At 43.8% G+C, this 23,792-nt stretch overlaps 2 protein-coding genes across 2 annotated transcripts; one reads left to right on the top strand and one right to left on the bottom strand.

The window, feature by feature from the left end:
* The first annotated feature begins 248 nt into the window (after positions 1-248).
* Positions 249-2,347, top strand: rxfp3 (relaxin family peptide receptor 3). Its single transcript, XM_012837590.3, has one exon. It carries the CDS (start codon positions 633-635, stop codon positions 1,899-1,901), a length of 1,269 nt encoding a protein of 422 aa, XP_012693044.2. The 5' UTR covers positions 249-632; the 3' UTR covers positions 1,902-2,347.
* A 63-nt stretch (positions 2,348-2,410) lies between these two features.
* Positions 2,411-23,252, bottom strand: slc45a2 (solute carrier family 45 member 2). The gene is made up of 7 exons (XM_031578071.2): positions 22,496-23,252; positions 20,300-20,476; positions 16,274-16,632; positions 11,208-11,351; positions 6,764-6,887; positions 4,870-5,075; positions 2,411-2,728 (listed from the first exon to the last, which is right to left on the bottom strand). Exons 1-7 carry the CDS (start codon positions 22,977-22,979, stop codon positions 2,501-2,503), a joined length of 1,722 nt encoding a protein of 573 aa, XP_031433931.1. The 5' UTR covers positions 22,980-23,252; the 3' UTR covers positions 2,411-2,500.
* Positions 23,253-23,792: the final 540 nt, after the last annotated feature.

Consider the following 23,792-nt stretch of genomic DNA (forward strand, 5'->3'; position numbering starts at 1 on the left):
GTAAGAGCTGGAGGGTATGAATTATTCATAGGCTATGTAAGTAGTCAGAAAGTCAGTTGATTCTACATGAAACAACCCATTTCTAATTGGATTTCAAATGTATTTTATGACAATGATTTTTGTATCTTCAAAACAAAGAAGATGGGTGATATCAATCCGTGATGGACAGTGATGGAAAGACATGTTCACTTGACTCGTAGCTGTTACCACCAGCTTCTGGCTGTCCAGCGGAGTCGTAGGGTAGTCTGATGCTGGTGATGCGCAAAGCTATGCTGTCCAATCCCCGAGAATTGAGCTCTATAAAAACCCTGTTGTTGCTCCCATAACGTGTTACAGCCACTCTCACACCATAAGGATACACACTTACAATGCCGTTATCTTTTCGAATCATAAGATTGATGTGCTGCATGCCTTTATTCTAAGTCCGTTTTAGGCTCGTAAAAAGACGGAGTTAGACTTTTTTTTAGCTTGTAATTTTCATTCTTCACTAAATGTAAAGTTCTGGAGATAAATGGATGAGGATAGCCATAAAACAGCAAAGAAAACAGAAAAGGATTATAACGTCAAAACTTAAGACTTAAGTCTTGCAACAGGAATCTTTGTCGTATCCTCCAAAGGAGACTGGATATGGAATGGATGTCATGAACGGAAGGAATACTTCGCAGAACTGGGGGGTGCAAGAGGAACTCCAAGAGGATGATGCCTTCGGTTCTCTCTTTGGTGTTTTAAATAATTCCAATGTCTTGTTAAACAAAACAAATCGTTCCTGGGAGGACTTCTATAACCTCACAGACGGGTTTGGTAAATCCGATTTTATGGGCGATGGATGGGGTATTCTGAGAATAACTATTTCTGTTATTTATTCCGTGGTCTGCGCACTTGGGTTAATTGGAAATATTCTTGTTTTATACTTAATGAAATCCAAGCAAGCATGGAAGAAATCGTCTATCAACCTTTTTGTAACCAGTTTGGCTATTACAGACTTTCAGTTTGTTTTAACACTACCTTTTTGGGCTGTGGAGAACGCAATGGATTTCACGTGGCTTTTCGGGAAAGCAATGTGTAAGATCATTTCCTACGTGACTGCAATGAATATGTATGCAAGTGTGTTTTTCCTCACCGCAATGAGTGTTGCTCGATATTACTCAGTAGCCTCTGCGCTCAAGCATAATCGACGCCGTCTGCGGCTTTCTGCAAGGTGGATGAGTGTCGCTGTGTGGATCTTAGCGATAGTGGCTGCGCTACCAAACGCGGTGTTCTCCACAACAGCCACGGTGTCAAACGTGGAACTATGCTTGGTGAAATTCCCAGTCAGAAAAGGAGACGCGCCGTTTTGGCTGGGGCTTTACCACGCTCAGAAAGTACTGGTGGGATTTCTCATTCCATTAGGAATCATTTCGGTTTGTTATCTCCTGCTTCTGCGCTTCATTACGAACAAAAACGTGAACACCTCTAGTGCAAAGAGACGTTCTAAAGTAACGAGATCTGTGACTATTGTTGTTCTCTCTTTCTTCCTCTGTTGGTTGCCCAATCAAGCCCTGACAGCTTGGGGCATTCTTATAAAACTCAACGTTGTTCACTTCAGTGACGAATATTACACGACTCAGGCTTACATATTCCCTGTGTCTGTGTGCCTGGCACACTCGAACAGCTGCCTAAACCCCATCTTATATTGTTTAATGAGGAGGGAATTTAGAAAAGCTCTGAAAAAACTGTTTTGGCAAATTACTTCTCCTTCTGTCGTAAACATGAGACCATTCACTGCGTCGTCTAAGCCTGAGCAAGACGGACAAGTCAACGCTCTGGTTCCGCTGAGCCCACAGGCGCCCGCGCTCATTTTTTACCCGCCAGGTGTTGTCATGTACAACGGCAAGAACGACCTTCTGCCCATCAGCACCTAACTGCTGACAGTCATACTCCGAGAAATGTATGTATCAATTTGTTGGTTCACTGACCAGAGTTCCGAATGTCCATCTTGACTGCATTGCTAATTTGAGTGTGGAGAGCAGAATGCTCTACCACTTGTGTTTTATTGTGATCAAAATAAAGTTTTGAAACCTGTATTTTCACTTGTAATGCATCACAATCATTTCGCTCCCCATAGTAGTGGCGCAAGTAGAAAGTGTATTAAAGACTGCGCTGAGATTTGTTAAATTGTGTGAGCTAAACGCTAACTCCTTACCCACATTATTCAGGGGGTTATGAACATATAGCATCATTTCAAACCCCACAATGTTGTACAATTGTTTGAACAGCCGCCATCAATATTCGCTGATATATTACCATTCTAGTAGGCTACAAGTGGTTAACGTACAGCATGCATTTCCAGTCAGACAGACATTAAGGTGCACAGCATTATATAATATGTTCTTTCAAATCGGCACTATCCTTTACATGACCGACCTTTGAAAGCGCATAGTCACTATGACAACAAACTAAGGAAAGGTAGTTACTACTTTTATTACATAATTTTACACATATAAAATGACTTTTACAAAGTTTATTCCACATTTCTGATGAAGAGTGCGATGAAGATACAGCCCATTAGTGACACTGTTGATGCCGAGAGGACCACCACAATGACGCTGCCAGCCAGGTTGACCAGAGCGCCGAGTCCAGCCCCGACGAGGATCTGAGCAAGCTGCACCATACACGTGAGAGCCGCGCAGTCCACACCTGTGCCGCGACTGGGCCGAGAGGGATCCTCACCTCCCAATTTCCTCTGTTGCTGTGGGGAGTGTAGAAGGAGGAAGTTGGAGAGTGAGAGAATGAGAGTGAGAGAGAGAGTATGGATGTGTGTGTGTGTGTGTGTATGTGTGTGAAAGAGAGAGAGAGAGAAGGCAGATGTGTGTGTGAGAGAGATTAGAAATGCATTCAGCACAAATACATTTCAATGTAAACACATCATTATTAATTATAATATTTAAATTCAAGTCCTCTCCTCTCCTAAGTTTAGTCCCTGGCAAGACTTAGAAGTGGCATCACAATATAAATATTTATATTTGTAAGAGTCGGGCTTTTTCCCCTTTTTAAACAGCTCACACAAACGGAATCCTTAATCCTTTGGCATTCTTTTCTCATGAATGATTTATATTGCATTCAGTAGCATAACCGGTGACATTCATACAGCATTCATTCAGTTTATACAATCAGTTATTAATTCACTACATTTATATAGATTCATTGGTGGTTCTTGACTTCGGCAAAATACCCCGGACACTCAAACTCGATTGATGATGAGTACTGATTTAAATCAGAGAGTGAACCTCCATTCCCTGAACAGATTAAGAGTGATCGATATTAATCGCCACACAGAAATCCACTCTACACACCCACAATTTCCCCCCTCAAAGATATTAAAGGTGTTCCCAAGTGGAGATCTACACTCAACAGTTTCTCAGTCGGGTCTTTGATCGTGTCATATTCTAGCTGTGGCAGCTACACATATTCATCCGCAGCTTAAACTGGCTAATCCAGTCAGGCTCCGCACACACGCGCTGGTGCCAACCTGTCAGATAAGATGCCATGCTGACTACTCCAGTATGTTCTAGCAATGTGTCATGCATGGGTAGGCATGGATGGGAAATTCAATATTATGATATAATAGTCTGGCATACATATTTATTTTGGCATCTAGTTTTCATCATAGTGAAGTGGGGATAATATAATGTCAGTTTTGGCAACCGCATCAAGTAATAGCATTTTATGTTGCATCGTAAAGATGTCACTGTCATTAAGATACGGGATACACATAAATATGAGTTGTAATTTGTAAACGACAACCGATTTGTAAATTTGGCTTGTTTAGGTGTACACCCACAGACCTGCCAATTCTTTATAGAGCTGCCAATGCAGCCAAGGACCATTATCATGTGCCTCTCAGTTCCTTTCCTTTACTGAGTCATGCCGCTCCAGAATATAAATGGCATATAAATCAGCCATTTATCCCTGACCAATTACTGTCTATGTTTGCAATGTTTGCCTGTTACTGAAGGTTAGAGACACATCTATTTTATTTTGCATCTATTTTAAGACTATCCATATAGCAGAGGGGTGTCCGAATGGCGTCGGTGAACGGCACTGTTCCTTTACTAAAGACAAGTGTAGTGTGGTGTCTTTGGATTCAGTGACTACGATTCACTAATTATGAGAACACATGCATGCACACAGACACACACACACACACACACACACACACGCACGCACGCACACGCACATGCACACACACACGCACACACACACGTTACTTTCACAGAATACCGGACCCCCCATGACAACACATGTAACACATGGTCATTCTGTGTGATTTAATTCATGAATTGCTCAGTGGCATGAAAACACATGTTTCAAGGCACTGATCTGTTTGCCTGATGCTGCCTTGGTTCGACGTGTTACTTGATCTGTGCCTGACTTGATAAACACTTCAATAAACTTCATCGAATTTCTCTCCTCATTTCAGTGTCATCTCATCCAAATAAAAGCACTTGGGAATTCATACTTATCACATCTTGCCTTTAAACTACGTATATACAGTACCGGATGTCTTTGTCATTTGTTGAAGTTCAGCAGTCGACCTCTCAAAGTCACATCGAACAGATTTAGAGACGTTTTTGTTAAGGGACCAGTGGAAGTACATTTACATTTAGTCATTTAGCAGACGCTTTTATCCAAAGCGACTTACATAGTATACACATTTTACATTTACACTGATGGCACACTGCACATCAGGAGCAATTAGGGGTTCAGTGGTTCAGTGTCTTGCTGAAGTACGCTTCGACAGGGAATCGAACTAGCAACCTTCTGATTACTAACCGACTTCTTTACCTCCTGTACCACTGCCGCCCCATAGATAGGCCCTCAGACTCTCACCTCTTCCTCCCTTTGGTATTCCGAGATGAGGTTGAAGGGTATGGTGTACAGGGTGCTGGACATCACTCCAAACACACTGCAGAGTGTCAGGGTAGCGATGACGTTTGGGAACAGACCGATGAGACTGGTGCCCAGACCGAACATGAAGTAGCCCAGGAAGTAGAGTCCCTTCAGGCCGATGTAGGGCAGCAGCAGCCTCTGTGCATCTACGGAGAGACAAACAAAGATTCAAATGTACAGATGGCACCGATTTAGAGCTGCCAGCCAGGCACAAATGACCAAAGTATGTCACCCCATTCATGAAGGCAGCTGCCATGGGAGGGGAGAGAGGCTGTGAGTAAGAACGCTTCCCAAGACAGAAAAGTCTGCAGAGAAGAACTGTAAAATATAACATAAAACAACATATAGACTCTTGTATGGGCCACAGACTGTAAACTAATCTGAATTTCAAAGTGAACAAATGACATTTACATTTACATTTAGCAGACGCTTTTATCCAAAGCGACTTACATATGTGCGACTTCCAATGTATACACATTTTACACTTTACACTGATGGCACACTGCACATCAGGAGCAATTAGGGATTCAGTGCCTTGCTCAAGGACACTTCGACAGGGAATCGAACTAGCAACCTTCTGATTACTAAACGACTTCTTTACCTCCTGTACCACTGTCAGCTCACAAAGAGACAAACAAAGATTCAAATGTACAGATGGCACCTTCAGTCATTTTATATTTGAATGCACAGCGTGACACAGCCATTGCACAGTTGACAATAACAATTCAATATATTCTCTGCAAGGTGTCCTTGGCTGTGTGCGCATGCGTCATCATCATTCTGCCACATATGCAGCCTAATCAAAATCATTTTATGTGGGGGGGGGGGAATCCCTTAATTATCCTCTCAGCCATTCCGGCACGTGAACTAATTATGGTCTGTGTTTGCCTAGGATAGAGCAGTGAGCCTCTGTTTGCCAAGAGAGGAGCTGCAGGCCTCGCTGGGCAGCTGAATTGCATCCAGACTCTCTGTCTCTCTCTCTCCCCGGGAGAACGGCAAAATGAAACCGTCAGCTGAGCCAAGGAACTAGGCGAAGGTTTACAGGCACCGCTGGAGGGGATTTAGGGGGTGAGAGGGTCCCAAGCCGCCATAAGGAGGACAGTGCCGGCTATTTATCTTGCACACGGCACGCCTGAGTCTCGTGCAGTCTATCAACAGGCGTGCGCTATCGGGAAACAGCAGCTACACAGGGAGCTCTGTGCCACTGAGAGGCAGATCGGGAGCCCAGTGGGTTAGAAAGTACACATGTGGAGCACGCTATTAAGCATGGAGGTGTACATGGCACACTTGATTTGTCTTTAGGTTAGTATAGGTTTATTAGGTTAATATAGGTTACTATGTGTATTATATGTTTAGTAGATTGTATTGTATATTTAATTTGTATATAAATTTATTATATGTTTATTATATATGTAATTTATGTTCAGAGTACTTAAATGTTATGTTATGTTATTTTATGTTATGCTATGGTAGGTTGTTGTGCGGTGTCTTGTCTTAAGAATTTCAATGCCCAGTCTGACTCAGTGTTGTTCTGTGCATCTGACAAATAAAATACTTGAACTTGAACTTGAACTTGATGGACTTAACTAAACCCAATTTCAAACGGGTCGGTAAGCAGGCAAGCTCTGAGCAGTTATGCATACATTTCCTGCCACCCCAGCAGAATCACTCTGGCTCAAACATTATCCATTCAAAGTACACAGAGTCTAATGAAAGCATCCATAATCACAGGTCAATGTCAGGGAAACATTCTTCCCTGGCTCCTGCATGGAGCATAATGGCCCCCCATCAAATACCCAATTCTGTCTCTAGCTGATGAGGATTCGGCACTTACAGGAGTAGAGAGCTGATGACACGGCATTGATGCACAGGCCCCAGCATCCGATCTCCACCCCCCTCTCGTAGGCGGCATAGGCGGTGGAGTTGTGGTCAGCGTACGGATTCCCCTTGTACACAATCTGGTCGATGCACAAAAGAGCTTGATTAGAAGTGAGAGTGTATGTGCTTTACAAAGGAAGTCATCCTTCACAAAGGGCTGCAAGGAAAAGCGATTAGAAAGAGGACATGAGCTGGAATGGGACAAGGAAGATACATGTGTCCTTGGTGTCTCTTTCCCCCTCGGCGGCCGTTAGCCGCATCTTAATTACAATAGGAGAGTGATTGGTGTTTATCTCACGACAAGATCACATAAAAACAAACTACGATCGGTCTGAGCAGTAGATGTAAGTTCTTCCATCCGTGAGGACCACATTGTTTGTTATAAATGACAGTCATTGTACTACTGTATGATGATTACAGAGCAAGGCCATGAGGGACGTTGACAATGTGCAGAAATGCCATTTCCTACGGTAAATATATTCAACAACAACATCAAGCCTGAACAGAGCCAACAAGTTGAATGTGATCTTCAACAGGATCAGTACTGGGTCCTCAGCTGCCCCCTCCCCTGAAGAGACAGCTGGAGAGACTGTGCCAGAATAAAGCGGCAGGTCTGGACGGCAAGATCTGCACAGACCAGCTATATGGGATTCTACAGCACCTCTTCAACCTTAAGCCCAATTTATGGTCGTCCGTTTACGGGGACAGGGAGACACGAAAAGACGGAGAGCCCTTCAATGTCCAACAAGCAACTTTTATGTACAAATACGACCATCTACTGAGTTTGGTCCGCCATCTTTTTTTAATTGTATTACTTTGCAACACCCACAACCGTCGGATGAACCATAAATGTAAACGAGTCCGTCGAGGCAACTGCGTGACCACGCAGTAACGGAGTCGTAGAAGTATATATTTCGGCCTTTAGCCTGAGCCAAGAGAAAGTGCCAGTGCAGTGGAAGACATCCTGCCTTGTTCAGGTACCAAAGAAGTCTTCTCCATCTGCCCTCAATGACTATAGACCAGTTGCCTTTACATCCCACATGAGAGTTCTGGTGAGACTGGTTTGGACTCTTCTCAGACCTCAGGTGACTATCTCTCTGCATCCACTGCAGCTTGCCTACCATCCCCGGGGTTGGCATTAAGGATACCATAATCGACCTGCTTCAGCAAGTCCACTCCCGGCTGTGGCAGCACTGGGAGGATCAGGTTCTTTGATTTCTCAAATGAACACAATCCAGCCTTTACTGGCTGGGAGGGACCTCCCCAACCGTGCTGGATTATTGACTGCCTGACTGACGGACAGACCACAGGCGGTTAGCAGCACAGGAGCATCGCATGGGATTGTTCTCTCCCCACTTTCCTACTCACCCTGTATACCTCAGACTTCCTGTGCAAGATGTGAAGGCACAAAGAGCTCAACATAATGGACACCTCATACCTTTTGCACGACCTACTGGGCAGGCAGAAGAGTGCTTCTCGGTTGGAGGCTCTTTCAACTCCACTCCACATAAGGATCGATACAGGAAGGCCTTCCTGCCCACCTTAATAACAGTATATAATGACTCCTCGACCTGACTGTGCTGAGAGAGGAGGCTTATCCTCTGAGTGGCAATGCACGATGCACATTCTACATTTAATCTAGTAGTGTAGCACTTTGTTTGTGTGTGTGTGTGTGTGTGTGTGTGTGTGTGTGTGTGTGTGTGTATATATATATATATATATACAGTATATACTTACACATACATACATACAAAAATATATATACATTTGGTAATCTATCTATCAACAGCAACATATTGTTTGGCTTTCATGTTTACAATCTTTACAAGAGCTAAGATCTAAGACCTGTGTATTTGCTTCTGCTAATTACAGCTTTTAAAGCATCTGATTAACTGTCAGTTTTTGCCAGGGATTTCTTTTTAAATAATTCACTATTAAAACAATCCTAAATCGCCCCTTACATTAAATAGTAATTACTACTGAATATTTGCCAGTTTATTTAAATACACTATTCAGTAATTCCATGGTGGTAATTACTGATATAAGTTAGCCTCAATACTGTCTCTTCTGAGAAGAGTAATAACATAAATTGCTGTCATGGGCTACACACTTCGCACCACTTTTATGTTAGATTATTTTAATTCACACATGCACAGCCTCTAGCCTGTTTGTGCTACATATACACATAGGATAACGCCACATTGGCCTCTGGTTCGTACGGCACAGCTACATTAAACCAGGACACTTGACAGTGGAAATCTGTGGAAATCAATCCCAAAGCATCCATCTCTGAGTGGAAATCTGTGAGGAAATTGGTGTGCACATCGTAGCACTAGTTTAAGTTTTTTTTAGTTCCACATTTGAATATAATACATATGCCTAATAGGTGCAAAAAAAATATCATCATATGAAGTCACTCACTACTTGAGTACTCATTTTATGACATTACATTTTTTACTCTTACTCAAGTCATTTTTTGATGTGTACTTTTACTTCTACTTGAGTCACTATTGTTATAAAGTAACAATGTTTTTACTGGAGTACAGCTTTTGCTTACTCTACCCACCTCTGGTAGCCAGGAACTTCTTCCCTGCAATATCCTTTAGGCCAGCCCAGCAATTAATGCCACTCAATTAAACTCACATCCTCATTTGCCGCTGGGTCTTAATTATCTGGCACCCTGTGTCTCTCGGAGGCTGGAGGCTAGTTGGACTTATGAGTGTGTGTAAAAAAGGAACCTCTGTTATGCCACTGCTGTTTTGCCATTTGTGTTTATGATATATGCATTTCCAACATTTCCCTGTTGTGAGCGATTGTATTTTAAGTTAAGTTACTCTTGCTCAGCTGTTATTCTTTCCGTAGGTGTGTGTGTATACCAGTTTTTCTTGTCGTTGTTTCTTTGCCTCTATTTTGTTTGTTAAACCAACTGTGCATCTGGCTCCTTCATCCTCCTCCACATCCACCCTTCACCCTCCTCCGCCCTCCTCCACCCTCCTCCACCCTCCTCCACCCTTCACCCTCCTCCACCCTTCACCCTCCTCCACCCTCCTTCACCCTTCACCCTTCACCCTCCTTCACCCTCCACCCTCCTCCGCCCTTCACCCTACTTCACCCTCCTCCGCCCTTCACCCTTCACCCTCCACCCTCCTCCACCCTCCTCCGCCCTTCACCCTACTTCACCCTCCTCCGCCCTTCACCCTACTTCACCCTCCTCCGCCCTTCACCCTACTTCACCCTCCTCCGCCCTTCACCCTACTTCACCCTCCTCCGCCCTTCACCCTACTTCACCCTCCTCCGCCCTTCACCCTACTTCACCCTCCTCCGCCCTTCACCCTACTTCACCCTCCTCCACCCTTCACCCTTCACCCTCCACCCTCCTCCACCCTCCTCCACCCTCCACCCTTCACCCTTCTTCACCCTCCTCCACCCTCCTCCACCCTCATCCACCCTTCACCCTCCACCGCCCTCCTCCGCCCTTCACCCTCCTTCACCCTCCTCCGCCCTTCACCCTCCGCCCTCCTCCACCCTTCACTATTCTCTCCCTTGTACGTCGCTTTGGACAAAAGCGTCTGCTAAATGACTAAATGTAAATGTAAATGTCGTAATTCCACCTAATACCAGACTCTAATAACCTAGCCACTGTAATAACCCCCCCACCCTTGCCCATCCAACCGTAGTGTGCAAAGTTTACAAACTCACAGAATTTGCCCTTTCCAGCCGTTGTGGTCCTTAAAATACGCTGTGCAGTGCCACAGCATGCCTGCACTCACTGCTGTATCGAACATCAGCCCAGCCTGATCCCAGTGCCCATCCAATCAATATGGAAACAGGCGAAATTGAACAGGCGAAATTGAATTGCTGTGTACACAATGCACTGTAGCTAAGCTGTTGTCACTGACAACCAATATATATGTGCCCTCACATTCTGTTTTCTCACAGAAACAGCCTTGCCGGGGAGAGCTTTTTTTTTTTTTTTTTTTTCATGTAAGCAAAGTGACAGGCCTCAGTGGCCCTCCCGGGGCTTCCTCCATTTGGCATTTTCTGCTAGGTTGTCAACGCAGGCACACACAGCCAACAGGGCAGGCAACACACCATAATACCATTAACATAACTGAGGTAAGTGTTTCCTTTCACAACGCACTTACATTTGTTTGAACAGTAGAAACAACAAAAATGCAATCAAATTTACAGCATATGCATAAATCCATTTTTAAATGCACTCAAGACCGAAATCTTGAAAAAAAACACAATCTCTCCGAGCTCTTCACTAACTGGAGTGAAGGGGAGCAGACAGCGACTATGCGACTATGCCACTATGCCACTATGCCACTATGCCACTATGCGACTGTGATTAGGGGGCAGACCCACTCACTCACTCACGCACTCACTCACGCACTCACCTGCCCCATGAAGTCCGTGAAGAAGAGCATGTTGCAGAGGAAGGCCGTCCACCCAAGTAAATGGCACACACACAAGTAGCGGAAGTGGCTGGGCATATTTATCATGGTCAGGAACAGACTCTTCAGTGTCATCCGTTTCTGCACCTGTGCAACACACACACACACACACACACACACACACACACACAATCATGGTTTACTTTCTGTCTGTGATGGCAATAGAGAAGGGAGGAACCTAAGCAAATTGTATTAGTGTGGTAGGAACAGCTGGGCCACTATACTACAATATAAATGTTGAACTCCCAATAGACATTTGTCACCCATGACAAACTATAAACTTGAGGCACCATAACCGTTCTTCAGAGAGCGGTTATTACTAAACTGAGTGTTAAAGTGAAAATAAGAACACGCTGATCATGCTTGAACTGGAGACAGACTACTTTGTGACTTTGTGCTGTGGCAAGCCCTTTTCTTTCATCCACCACTCCTCTCCTGGGAGAAAACCGTCTGTCATGAATGAAAAATGTCAAATGAGAAAGGGCCCAATATGTAATCGCACATAGCACACTCTCCCAAACCCACCATTTGTATGTGTACACACACCCTCTCAAACCCACCATTTATATTTGTACACACACACTAATTTGTATGTGTATGAGCGCGAAGCATGTTCACACGAGGCTGTGTAGGTAACATGTTTTCATGAATGTGCTTATAAAATGTGTTCTGAGCTTGCCTGTGGCATGCTTCAATTTCCATTTAATGCGGGCTCAATTTGCATGGATATTGCATATTTTAGTGTCCTTTTAGGCTGTTTTAAGGGTCCACATGTCACAGCAGCCCGCGAGGCCTCTTTAACAACCAGTGCTTGCGAAAGCAGGGATATGTGCAGGAACAAGGGAAGCCTTTTTTGTGCTCGAATCACAGTCTATCTCAGCCTGCAGCCTGCAGTAGGATCAAGCTGAGGTCTGTCAGGTGACCTATTTCACCATTTAACAAACCACTTCACAGCCATACAAATACGACTGCTCAATTCCCTCCTGGCAATCATTTAATTATTTATAGATTTTAATACACCTTAGCCATAATAACACCACTACTATCCTATTATATATATACACACACACACACACACACACACACACACACACACACACACACACACACACACACACACACACACACAGTTAAACATGACCATACTTAGATCCCAAGTGTACACACACACACAGACACACACACACACACACACACACACACATAAACCTATCCACAAAACAAACACAGACTCTCATATCTCAGTCATCTCCATGTATTGACTGGGGACGGCGCTCCCAATGGATTTGGGGGCAAACCAATAAGTGTGGGACACAAGGGCAGGTGTGCTCATGCTGTCAATTACATCGCAAGCAATGACCTGCATGATATATTACCATTTTTGCAATTGCTAATAAACAAAAACTGGTATTTGTGACACAATTATTGAAAATACTAACCCTATATACTATAGCCTATATACTGACCTGGTAAGCTAAACCGTAAACACATTCTCTGCTTTATAATCATTTTGCAAGACACACTTTTTGATCAACACTAAACACAGCTCTCTACATTAGACCCATCACTCAAAACTAAAAACCTTATTTATTTTGGAAAACACTGCCATTCAAACGCCACAACCGTTTACCAATTACCCACACCCAGTCAACACGTTTGAAAACACGAATGGCTAGTATAGGTTGCTAACTTAGAAACCAGAGATTGAGCCCTTAGATAGGTTAGATATCTTGGTTTGGACAACAATGAAAGCCAATATTGCAGAGAGAGGAAGAGGAACCATCACCATCATCAAAAAACTGCTATGAATATGTGCTGTGAAAGTATGCTGTGCTGGCCTCTCATTGGTACTGTACTGTATTACAGTGTACTGTGTAAAACAATATTGACAACTTAACGTCTATTCATAGAATACTATAATGTTTTGTCTTGCCTGTTTCAGTAGGGTGATGGAGCTAGATGTTGCTGCAGTGGACCACGAGTTCCTTTACATTGATGAAGCTGGCTTTAACCTTGACCTTTAACCAGAAGCTGGCTTTAACCTTGACCTTTAAACCTGAAGCTGGCTTTAACCTTGACCTTTAAACCTGAAGCTGGCTTTAACCTTGACCTTTAAACCTGAAGCTGGCTTTAACCTTGACCCTTTAAACATGAAGCTGACTTTAACCTTGCCAAAACAAGGCGCAGGGGAAGGAACATGGTAGGACACCGTGTCATCGCCAATGCCCCTGGGCTGCGCGGTAGCAACATCCCAAAGTGTGCAGCCATTAGCCAGAGGGGTGCCATTCATCATCATGCCACTCTTGGTCCCCATGCCACTCTCCACATCACCACCTTCCCCCGCACCCTACACCGAAACATACCTATTCTCAGTAACCAGGGGAATGGACCAGAGCAGCCCGGATTTGTCGTCGTCAGGGACGACGCAAGTATACACCGGGCTGCTCTGGTTCGCAATTGGTCTATGATCTATGATCATCAAGCCCACAGCGCAGTCCACCTCTCCAGGCGATGGAGGCGGTCTGCGGTGACATTGATGGGGGAGCCTGCCAGGGCTGGACGCATCACTCCAGACAGACCCCCTGACGTTTGGCTAGAGAGAACATCACTTGTGACATCACTGAGGTGCTGTGGCCCATACCCAAATAGGAGACAGGATGCATCCTCATTTTTCATTTAGTTCACAGTGACAAACCTATTTTTGTTATATTCTATGACAGTCTACACAGCATGTGGTGTTTGTCACTGTTCATGCCAAAACAAAATCCCATTTCCCTTCGTATTTGTGTTTTATGGTGTATATGTACTGAATTCATATTGGGCAGTGCAGTTACTGAGGAATCAGTCGCGACTGGAGGTTAAAAGAAGGTTTTAATTCGGTAAACTCACTTATAAAAGGTACAACTCAGGTATTTCTTCCACAAACTCAAACAAAGGCAAAGGTAGGTTCTTGAAACACAACACAAAAGTCCAACACAAAATGTCCCTTGTCCCTCTTCCTTCAGGGTTGAACAATAAACACAACTTCTGGTTACTTTCCTGTGACAGTCGGGTCCGTCCAGCTCCTTCCAACCTTGGGGCTATCCTTCCCCCTTCCGGTTGCGTTTCAGCAAGCGTTTCAGCAAGCGTTTCACATGCACGTCAGGTGCTCCATCTGCTCTAGTTCCTCCCGGTTCTCTCGCTTCACATGCACCACCACTCTTAAGAGCCCTTTCAATTGGGTGCCTTAAGCACCTACACCTGGGGTCCTGCTGCATTCTGGGAGATGTAGTGATTTGAACGGCGGCCATCTTGTGGTGTGGCAGCCAGTCCTCTAGGGGAATGCCACACCCCTCTACTAGCTGGCCCATCGTGATGCCACAATAAATAGCCTGTATATTTGTGAAAATAGTAGTAGTGCTAGTAGTGTTGTCCATTTGTCACACCAGTGTGTAGAGATGATGTGTTTGCTTTTTCAAGACGTGCGCAACGTTTTGCATATTGTGTGTGAACCCGCGGGCTCTGTGTGTTAAGTTCTGACAAAATGAGCCCTAGTTTCAGAAACTGTATCTAAGCGAGCATTGGTAAAAAAAAAAAAAAAAATGAAATAGTTTATCCCTCAGGCATTCCAACTGGAAGAAGTGCCGGAGAATTGTGTTATCCTTTTCACACAGACCTTAAGGATCAACCGGGTCCAAATAATCGATGACACAGATAATTAATTCTTCTTCAAGGAGATAGCTGAATGAGCTAAGGGTTATATGGTATTATCTGGAGCTTTCATCTGGTTAAATACACCCATTGAAAGACAGACTAAGGGAGATTGGCATGTTGATTGCGTGGACGGGAGCTATTGTTCCCCCTCAAGGCTATCTTCTGCAAGGTCTCCGCTAGATAAATAGATCGAGAATTTTAGGCAATGGACAAAAGAGGTGTTAAAATGACTAACAGACTAAAATGACTTCAGGGCTGCTTTTATGAGACACTTGCTGATGGGAAACGTTGGTTACCTCAGTCTGGATGAATTTAATGAGGACAAGACCCAAGTGGGCATAAGGACCAAGAGAGAAGCAGATGCAGGGCGAGCTAGACAAGCAGGCAGTGGAGACAGAAAGATATTTCGATATTTAATACATCCTCTCCACTATCTCAAACAAAAAGGGCAGACGCTTTGTGCATGGAAACTAGTTTTTGAGCTTTGTTCCTCACCCAAACTGATCCTATACACAGGGGAACAATACACAGCCATAGAGCTCAAAAATATCCACTCGTCAGATTTTATTTTTGTTCTTCTCTTGGAGGGTTACATCCACATGATTATTTTGATCCTCTAATTAACGAGCCACCCCACATCCTAGGAATTCTTTCAGAGTGCTTAATGAACCATCAGCAAGGACCACAACCACAATGCAGAGTAATTCATTATGCATCCTCAAGACCTCAAGACATACTCTCCAACTCTAACAGATGCGTAGAAGCCTCTGATTGAATAAAAACAAAACTGAAGACGAATCTAATCAGTTCAATGGAATGAAACTAGGGCTGGGCAACGATTAAATGTTTTAATCGCGATTAATCGCACGATTTCCCTGATTAGTCCCGATTATTTGTATTTGTATACGCAAAATCCAATAATAAATGCAAAAGTAGTGTACTTTTATTTTAAATGTTCTGCCATATGAACGAAACTGCCATAACATTTGTTGTGCGAACACTTTTAACGTCAGCATTTTAATACAGTAGCAGTTAAATAAATTATTCAATGTAAATCTCAACTTAAACAATGTTATCAAAGCAAATACAAAATGAAAGCTCATTGCCACTGCCAGGGCATTAATGTTATCCTGTTCGTTATGAAAAAGAAAAAAACTGGCCACAAAGTCCTGAGCCATACACTTGCGTGTGTGTGTGTCTGTGTGTGTGTGTGTGTGTGTGTGTGTGTGTGTGTGAGTGTGTCTGTGTGTGTGTGTGTGTGTTTGTCTGTGTGTGTGTGTGTGTGTGTGTGTGTGTGATTGTCTGAAAGTACTCACTCCCTTGTTGGGCGTCTTGGCGCTAGGTGTGACAGCGTTGGCCTCACTCAGGGCTGAGAAAGAGCGGGGTCTGATCTCTGGCGCGGGCACTGTTACGGGGCAGGGCTCTTTGGGGAGCGCCCCGTAGCCCGCGTTGTTGTTCCCCGGCAGGAGGAGGGTGCTGCCGGCCGAGGAGTCCGAGCGGCCCTCTCTGCTCAAGGGACTCTCGGGGATGCTGCACAGGTGCACAATCAGGAAGAAGCCCCAGGTCAGGGCCGAGAAGAAGAAGATGACCTGGTACTCCGAACCCAGCAGAGTGCCCAGGGAAGAATGACCCCAATCCATGGCTCCAATTAGGTATCCACAAGCACCACCAAGGCCTGGAACACACCACAGAATAGAATAGAATAGAATAGAAAAGCCTTTATTGTCATTGTATTTTCATACAACGAAATTTGGAGTGCTTCTCCTGTTGGTGCGACGAGGGACAACATATAACACAACAATATTACAACTATCTAAAAACAGTAGGAATAGCTTAAAATATATACATATATATTAAGAGTTCAACAAAGTGCAGTGGTTTAGATTAAAGTACTTCAATAAATACATCAACAGTACTTCCCTGAGGTGCTTTACAATAAATACAGAAACAGTTTGAACAGTCAGAATGCACTAAGACTGAGGCAGAGCAGTATTTCTATTCACAACAAAACACTACAAATGGTATTTAGCGGAGGCTTTGAAGAAGAGCTGTCTTAGAAAATGTATATTACGAAATTGTAAATAAACTACTAATACTTAACATTTACATTTAAATAGTTTTGATAGTTAGCCATTTTATATCTTAATAGCTTGATAGTTGTCAGTCAGGTAAAAGTGAGTGCCAAACAAATACATGCAAATGCAAAATGTAAATCTAAATGTAGACAATGAAACTCAAAGGTTTATTTGATTTATTATTCGGCACACAATGTCCAGGCAGGTAATACTGACACAGATTGGGGAAACTTTTTTACTAGGTTCCTCAGATATTGATCAATTCTCTGACCCCACAGTGACACCCTTCGCTGAACATTTTCAAACGAGGAAGTTAACACAAGGGGGAAATCTGATGCAATTGACTGAGGTAATCCTGAAGGAATCCTGAAGGAATTGACCATACAAAGCAAGGCTCTACTGCTCTGAGTTAGATAAGAAGAAAACGTCACCATCTACATCAAATGTGTTTGTGAGATGAGAATAAAATGAGATTGTATCTGTGCCAGTTCCACACTTCTGCTTGGTCTCTCTTAGACTTGGCTTTAAGGGTGCGGAGGATAATATCAAGACGGATTTGTAGTCCCATGTGAAGTAGAAACAGTCTTCAGTCTTTCATACGATATAGGCTTATACTATATACTATAGCCTTATACTATACACTATAGGCTTATACTATACACTATAGGCTTATATTATATACTATAGGCTTATATTATATACTATAGGCTTATGCTATACACTATAGGCTTATACTATACACTATAGGCTTATATTATATACTATAGGCTTATATTATATACTATAGGCTTATGCTATATACTATAGGCTTATACTATATACTATAGGCTTAAAGAAAACAACATGCAGTAAATCCCTATATGTATGATATGGAAGTGCATTCAGATGTGTGGAGGGACAGAGCAGTCCCTTCACATACTGAACTGGAGCGACATGTTTTAGGCTCTCCATCACAGTTACACGGATATAGAGATGGACTCACAATAATGAGATGAGTGCCTCGCTTGTCATTTAAATGTAATTTGTAAGGATAACACTAACACCATGTGGCAAACAACATGTAACAGGTAGGAAGAAGAACACGGGCCTGTTTGAGCATTGTGCTACATGATTCTTGTACCTTGTCATGTAATCATGAAGTGCTTTGCACCTCCGCTCCCTTCCTCTACCTCTCCTTATCCTTCCTCTAATGCTATCTCCTCTAACTAGTACTTAACTCACACTGACAGTAGTTCAATTCCTGCACTTTTTTTTATTCTTATGTAAAATAGTATTTATTACATGTATTTATTTATAGACACCATCGCCATAGCCCTTCACACCGCAACTGAGCCACTATGTAAGAATGCTCTTCATAAACTATAGCTCAGCATTCAATACAATCATCCAATTATCTGAGGTGGTTTCATATTTATCGAAAACACACTGCTTTGCATGTATTGTGCTTGCTTTTAATAAACAAAGACAGGTTCATGTGACTGAAAGAACAGACGTTTAATAAGTCGTCATGTTATAGTCCCGTGTGGCATAAAGGCTGTCACATGAGGAAGTTTAAGGTTGAACGCAACGAGACCCCTGAAAGGAATTCTCCCCCATAGAACGTCTATAGCTGCATTTACTTCTGCCACTGCAACAAGGCCAGGGGCGCATGGAACCTGAGGCTCAGCTGAGTAGCGTGCGCACACAAACAAACGCTGTTTAGCGGCAACGGAGGTAGAGATGTCAGAGGCGAAAGTCATGTGCCTCCCACAGTCAGCTCCAACTCATGACCGCATCACATGACGAGTGAATGCGGGATTAAAGCGCTCGCATGGGCGCTCACACCACCCCGTGCCTGATACTCCGTCAGAACGCCGCCAAGTCCACCCGCACTCAAGATTGCGTGTCCGCGCACATAACTACGGAGACGTGCCTCCGTTTTAACCACACCCCAAACGGCCCAAAATGAGAAGATTAGCAGTTGCCTGACATACATACCATAAGCCTATGATGACATTCTGACATGTTTGGGAACTATATAAAACTCATATAAGAGATATGGCGTTTTAAGGAGTTTTGACTTGGGAAACAACAAACCAGATTTAGTTTTCGTTCAAGCTTAAGATAGCCAAACTAAAAACTAAACTAAAAACTTATCTGCGTAGCACAGTCTACTAGCAGCAGAAAAAGTGTCCAAAAGTCCAAAAAGTGCTGAGTCCAAAAATCGTTTTAATTCATGGTGTGCACCAGAGGGCTTTTTAATGTGGATACATGCCCAGCTGTCAGTCACCAACTGGTATTATATTGGATTTCAAACCAACCAAGTCCCAGAAGATGCCCCAAGAGATATGATGTGGGGAAAAAGATGCAATTTGGACTTAACCTAGGTACACAAAAGGTAAACGTACTAAGTACAACACTTACATGCATGGACGGATTATGAATCCATGGGCCCCTGGGCCTGGACGTGTAAAAGGCCCCAGAAAAAAATCTTGTGTTCTCGCAAAACATTACTAAAATGTAATGACATTTGTTTTCAACAGCACAATAACTAAATTCACCTGTACCTCAACAGGATTTACAGCGCACATACACATTTTCTAACACAGCGCAGGACGTAAACTTAATTATTAATAACAGCGACTTCACACAGAGGCTCTGGCTTAGGGGCCCCCTGAGCTCATGAGGGCCGTTTGGTAATCCATCCCTGCTTACACGTGTACACACACAGTTGAACTCCCTTGTGTCACACTTAGGGGCTGCAAACTGAATTCCATCACCTCACTCACGTGAGAGGTTGCAGGTGATGGCATTCCTAGAAGACACTCAGGGCTCAAGGGGCAAAGCAAGATGCTATGCCTAAGGTATTCAAAACCCCACCATAAATGACTCCAGGGCCCAAACAGCTCCCAGGATTGTCTCGTACCTCTACACTTTTGGCTACCAGCCGCACTTTTGTTTGCTCACAACTGTTCCACTTAATAAACAGACCTGCTACGAGACACCCTACGTTACAGACAGCTGAATGTACTGCCACCATTGAAAACAAAGTACAAGTATGAGTCATTTAATGATCTGATCACTTTGCCATGAGTTATGTAAGTAGGTAAGTAGCATATTTGCTTGCAACCATACCACTGAATAGAATCAACTCTGCAACAAGACACGTCTGCTGTGTGAAACTATACAATCAAAGTCAATGTGCCAGTGTGAATCATTTAACAATTTGTTTCACTTTAGTTCGGTCTTGAGAGGCAGGATTTAGAAGACAATGCACTGCGAACTTACCTGTGAGGAGGGCATGGTAGTGAAGGCCTCTCTCTTTGTCCTGATAAGAGCAAACGTCAAATAAATATGCCTTGATAGGCCCATCGATGAAGTCCGCAGCGAAGTCAAACAGGACGACTCCAGCCATGACCACAACAATGGCCCATATGGACCTCAGCGACCTGTCTTGCACTATGGCTGCAACAGAGGGACAAATAGAACGTGAGTAAATGAAAGAAACACACGGCCCATGTGCATTACAAATCACTGCAAAACACCAAAACGAACATGTATACAAAGCGACCACCATCGTTATACTTACTAAAAAAATATTGAAAAAAGTATGCCCTGGCTTTGCAATATTTTCAACATAGGGTCAGACCCATTGTTGTATCTGTTACCACCCTACTCCTTTTGAACATGTTGTCCCTAAGTGTATGTGATTTAAGTATGTGTGTCTGGGAGTTGTGTAAAATGTATAAGCTACTGGATGTCCTAAAATTTCCCTCGGGATTAACAAAGTATCCATCTATCTATCTATCCATCTATTTCAAACTGAAGTGAGCACCTTCAACTCACGTGTTTCAGTTCTTGTTCATTGTTGATCATGATCTTATGTGGATTTGTTCTAACAGAACAATAAGTGTAGACTTCTAGAAGTGTAGAATCTGAAAAGGTGATTGTGTTGGGGTTAGGACGATACGCGTGACTGTTGTTTTTTTTGGTTTAATAATAGGGCTTAAACACAAGAATGCATTCCACTGTTGCAATGGCTCCAGAAACACTGAATCTAAAAGCAACTGTTTGACTATTGGCTACATCCATCCAGGATAAAGGTTCTTGTTCAGAAAACACAAGCATATTCTATTTCTTTTACAGACATATGTATTAAAGGCCAAGATGCTGAATGGACATTAATAATTGAACTACTGCTTATTACTATTTCACAGAAGACAGAAGTTTTCAAGTCTTTACAAGTGAAGTCATTAGTGATTGTAGTTCCACAGACTTCTTTGTGCCTGATCCTCGTTCCAAAGTTTTATATAAGTGTTCGTTTTGGTAAGAGCACTAAAACAATTATTGTGTTCCACCACATAATTTGAGTTCAGACTCTTTTGTGAAAGCCTTCAGTGCATAATTACTTTCCATTACTGACCATTGTAAAAACTGACTACATACTCTTCAGAATTGGATTAATATGTATGTACTCTCCCAGGCTCTAGACAACCAGACAGACAGGAGGAGGGAGACTCTCTTTGAAATGAAATTTGAATGACCTGTCCAATAACCATTGAACTAATGTCACATTATATAAGCCTGTGCCTCACGTCAGATTATGTCATGAGAAGTAAAATGTTTGGCTAGGCCTACTTAGGTATGAGTACTTCACAGTTTCTTAGCTGCTGATAGATAGGACAATTATACTGTACCATATAATTATATCCCTCCATCGACATGATGTTTGGGCAACCCGAGTTCAACAGTAAACAAAAATGCCATTTCTTGCTCTGCGTGAGCATTGCAGATGAAGTGAACAAGAAACTAATTGAGACCTCAAAATGAGCAAGGAAAATGTATTTTTTTTTCAGCGGGTGTTAATTAAAATCCAGCATAAATAAACAGCTTCCTTCCTTCTGTGAGTCATGTTAATTAGCCTGATGTGTTGGAAAACAGGGACTTCTGTATAAACATCTGGGAAAGGCCAAATATTTAAGCACCGTATGCAGTTCGATTGGTTTCAGCTTATCATATCTTCTTGACTTAGGTCATACAAGTGAAAAGCTTTCCTCATTATGACCAACAGTGACTGTGACTATCCCCTAATATTCCCTAACGATGACTTCCTGGGGGTACTTTAAATGCCACGCAAAGTGATTGACATGTATGTCAATGACCCTTAAGGACTCTGGAGGTGCTGAAGGAGCAATTAGGTCTGCTCTCATCAGTCAGACATGTTGCAGACTATGACCAGTGTACTACTGAGAAGTAGAAACCATACTGAAAACCGTCAAACCCACGTCACCCGTATGTTCCTCTGCCAGGGTTTTTTAAAATAATTTTTTCAGTGTTTTTTTGATAACATCAGTGATCAGGCAGTCCCATTGCCAGGATCATCAAACCCAGCACCTGACATGGGCCAGTCTCATTCGCCAGCCACATTAACAGCCTCACCTGACATGGGCCAGTCTCATTGGCCAGGCACATTAAAAGCCTCACCTGATATGAAAGCATCTCCATTGAGAAACAGCGCCAGGCCCACCATCATCATAATCCCCAGCGACAGGATGTAAGGCCTCCTGCGGCCCCACGGTGATTTGCAATAGTCACTGGCCGAGCCGATGACCGGCTGCAGCAGGAAGCCCAGGATGGGGCTGATGAGCCACACCAGGCTGTACAGGCTCCGCGGGAGGCCCACGCTCAGCAGCACGGGCGTGACGAACGCCGCCTCCACGGCGTAGCAGAATTCCCTTCCGAACATGACCATGCCGTGCATGATCAGGCGCCCCCGAGACCTCCTGGGCGGCTCCACCGCCCCGAAGACGCCCAGCCCGACGCCGACACTGTCCAGGTCCTCGTACTCCTGCTTCTCGTCCTTCTCAGGGCAGCCTTTGTCCGGTGAGTGTCCGGAGAGCTCCATGGCCGTGATGTGGCTCCCTGGCTCCGGGAACGTGCAGGGCTTCTCTTCGGTCAGGAGAGTCATGGTTGGAGAGAGAGGGCAGCGGCAGCGGCAGTGGCTCAGATTGGCTCTTGGCCGGCCCCGTAACTCAGTGGTGGTGAAGAGCCGGTCCCCCCCTCACCCTCGCTGGCTGGCAGGCAGGCTGGCTGGTTGGCAGGACTAACCTCTACTGCATAGCTGAGCAATGGGAGCTGTGCGAGTCTGGCCCGCTTGCTCACTCGCCCCGGGGAAGTGACTGAGCCGAGCAGAGGGAAGGGTGGCTGAAGGGGGTGGGGCGGGTGTGGGTGTGGCTAGTAGTTTGGGTGAACGTAGCAAGTTTTTTTTTTTCAACTTCCCCAACCAACACAGACACACACACACACACTTTACCCTTCAAGGCCTTGGTGGATCCTCACATAAAGGCTGGAGGCACGTGACACAGATAATATTATTCTATATTATTATTTATTAACAGGAATTCCTCCCCCTTACTCTTGCTCTCTCTCCCTCTTTGTCAATACCCACAATACCAAATCTCTCTCAAAACACATTAGTCATTGTCTCTGGAGGAGACGCCACGCATTATTACCACATAATCCTACACCAAACAAACAAAAAGACAGCAATTATGAATTCTAGGCAGATTGCCCACACTAGATAAGGAAGCTGGTTGCCTCTGGAATGCTCACAAGGTCTCTTTCTTCTGGGCCGTCTGCAGCAGCAGGTCTGCCCGCCCATTAGGTTAATCAAGTGATGCAACATGTGATTCCCTGAAGGGAGAAGAAAAAAAAGGCCCGGGTTGTGATTAGAGAAGGAGGATCACAGAGTTGTGCTATTGATGCACTAGCATTGTGCCCT

This window comes from Clupea harengus, chromosome 12, assembly GCF_900700415.2.
Source record: "Clupea harengus chromosome 12, Ch_v2.0.2, whole genome shotgun sequence".
NCBI classification, from domain to species: Eukaryota; Metazoa; Chordata; class Actinopteri; order Clupeiformes; family Clupeidae; genus Clupea; species Clupea harengus.

Coding starts and splice junctions, on each gene's coding strand:
- rxfp3 (XM_012837590.3), top strand. CDS start 633: ATGGATGTCATGAACGGAAGGAATACTTCGCAGAACTGGGGGGTGCAA.
- slc45a2 (XM_031578071.2), bottom strand. CDS start 22,979: ATGACTCTCCTGACCGAAGAGAAGCCCTGCACGTTCCCGGAGCCAGGG. Junction 20,477..22,495: donor TGGAGATGCTTTCATATCAG/GTGAGGCTTTTA, acceptor CCTCTGTTGCAG/CCATAGTGCAAGACAGGTCG. Junction 16,633..20,299: donor CTACCATGCCCTCCTCACAG/GTAAGTTCGCAG, acceptor GGTGTGTTCCAG/GCCTTGGTGGTGCTTGTGGA.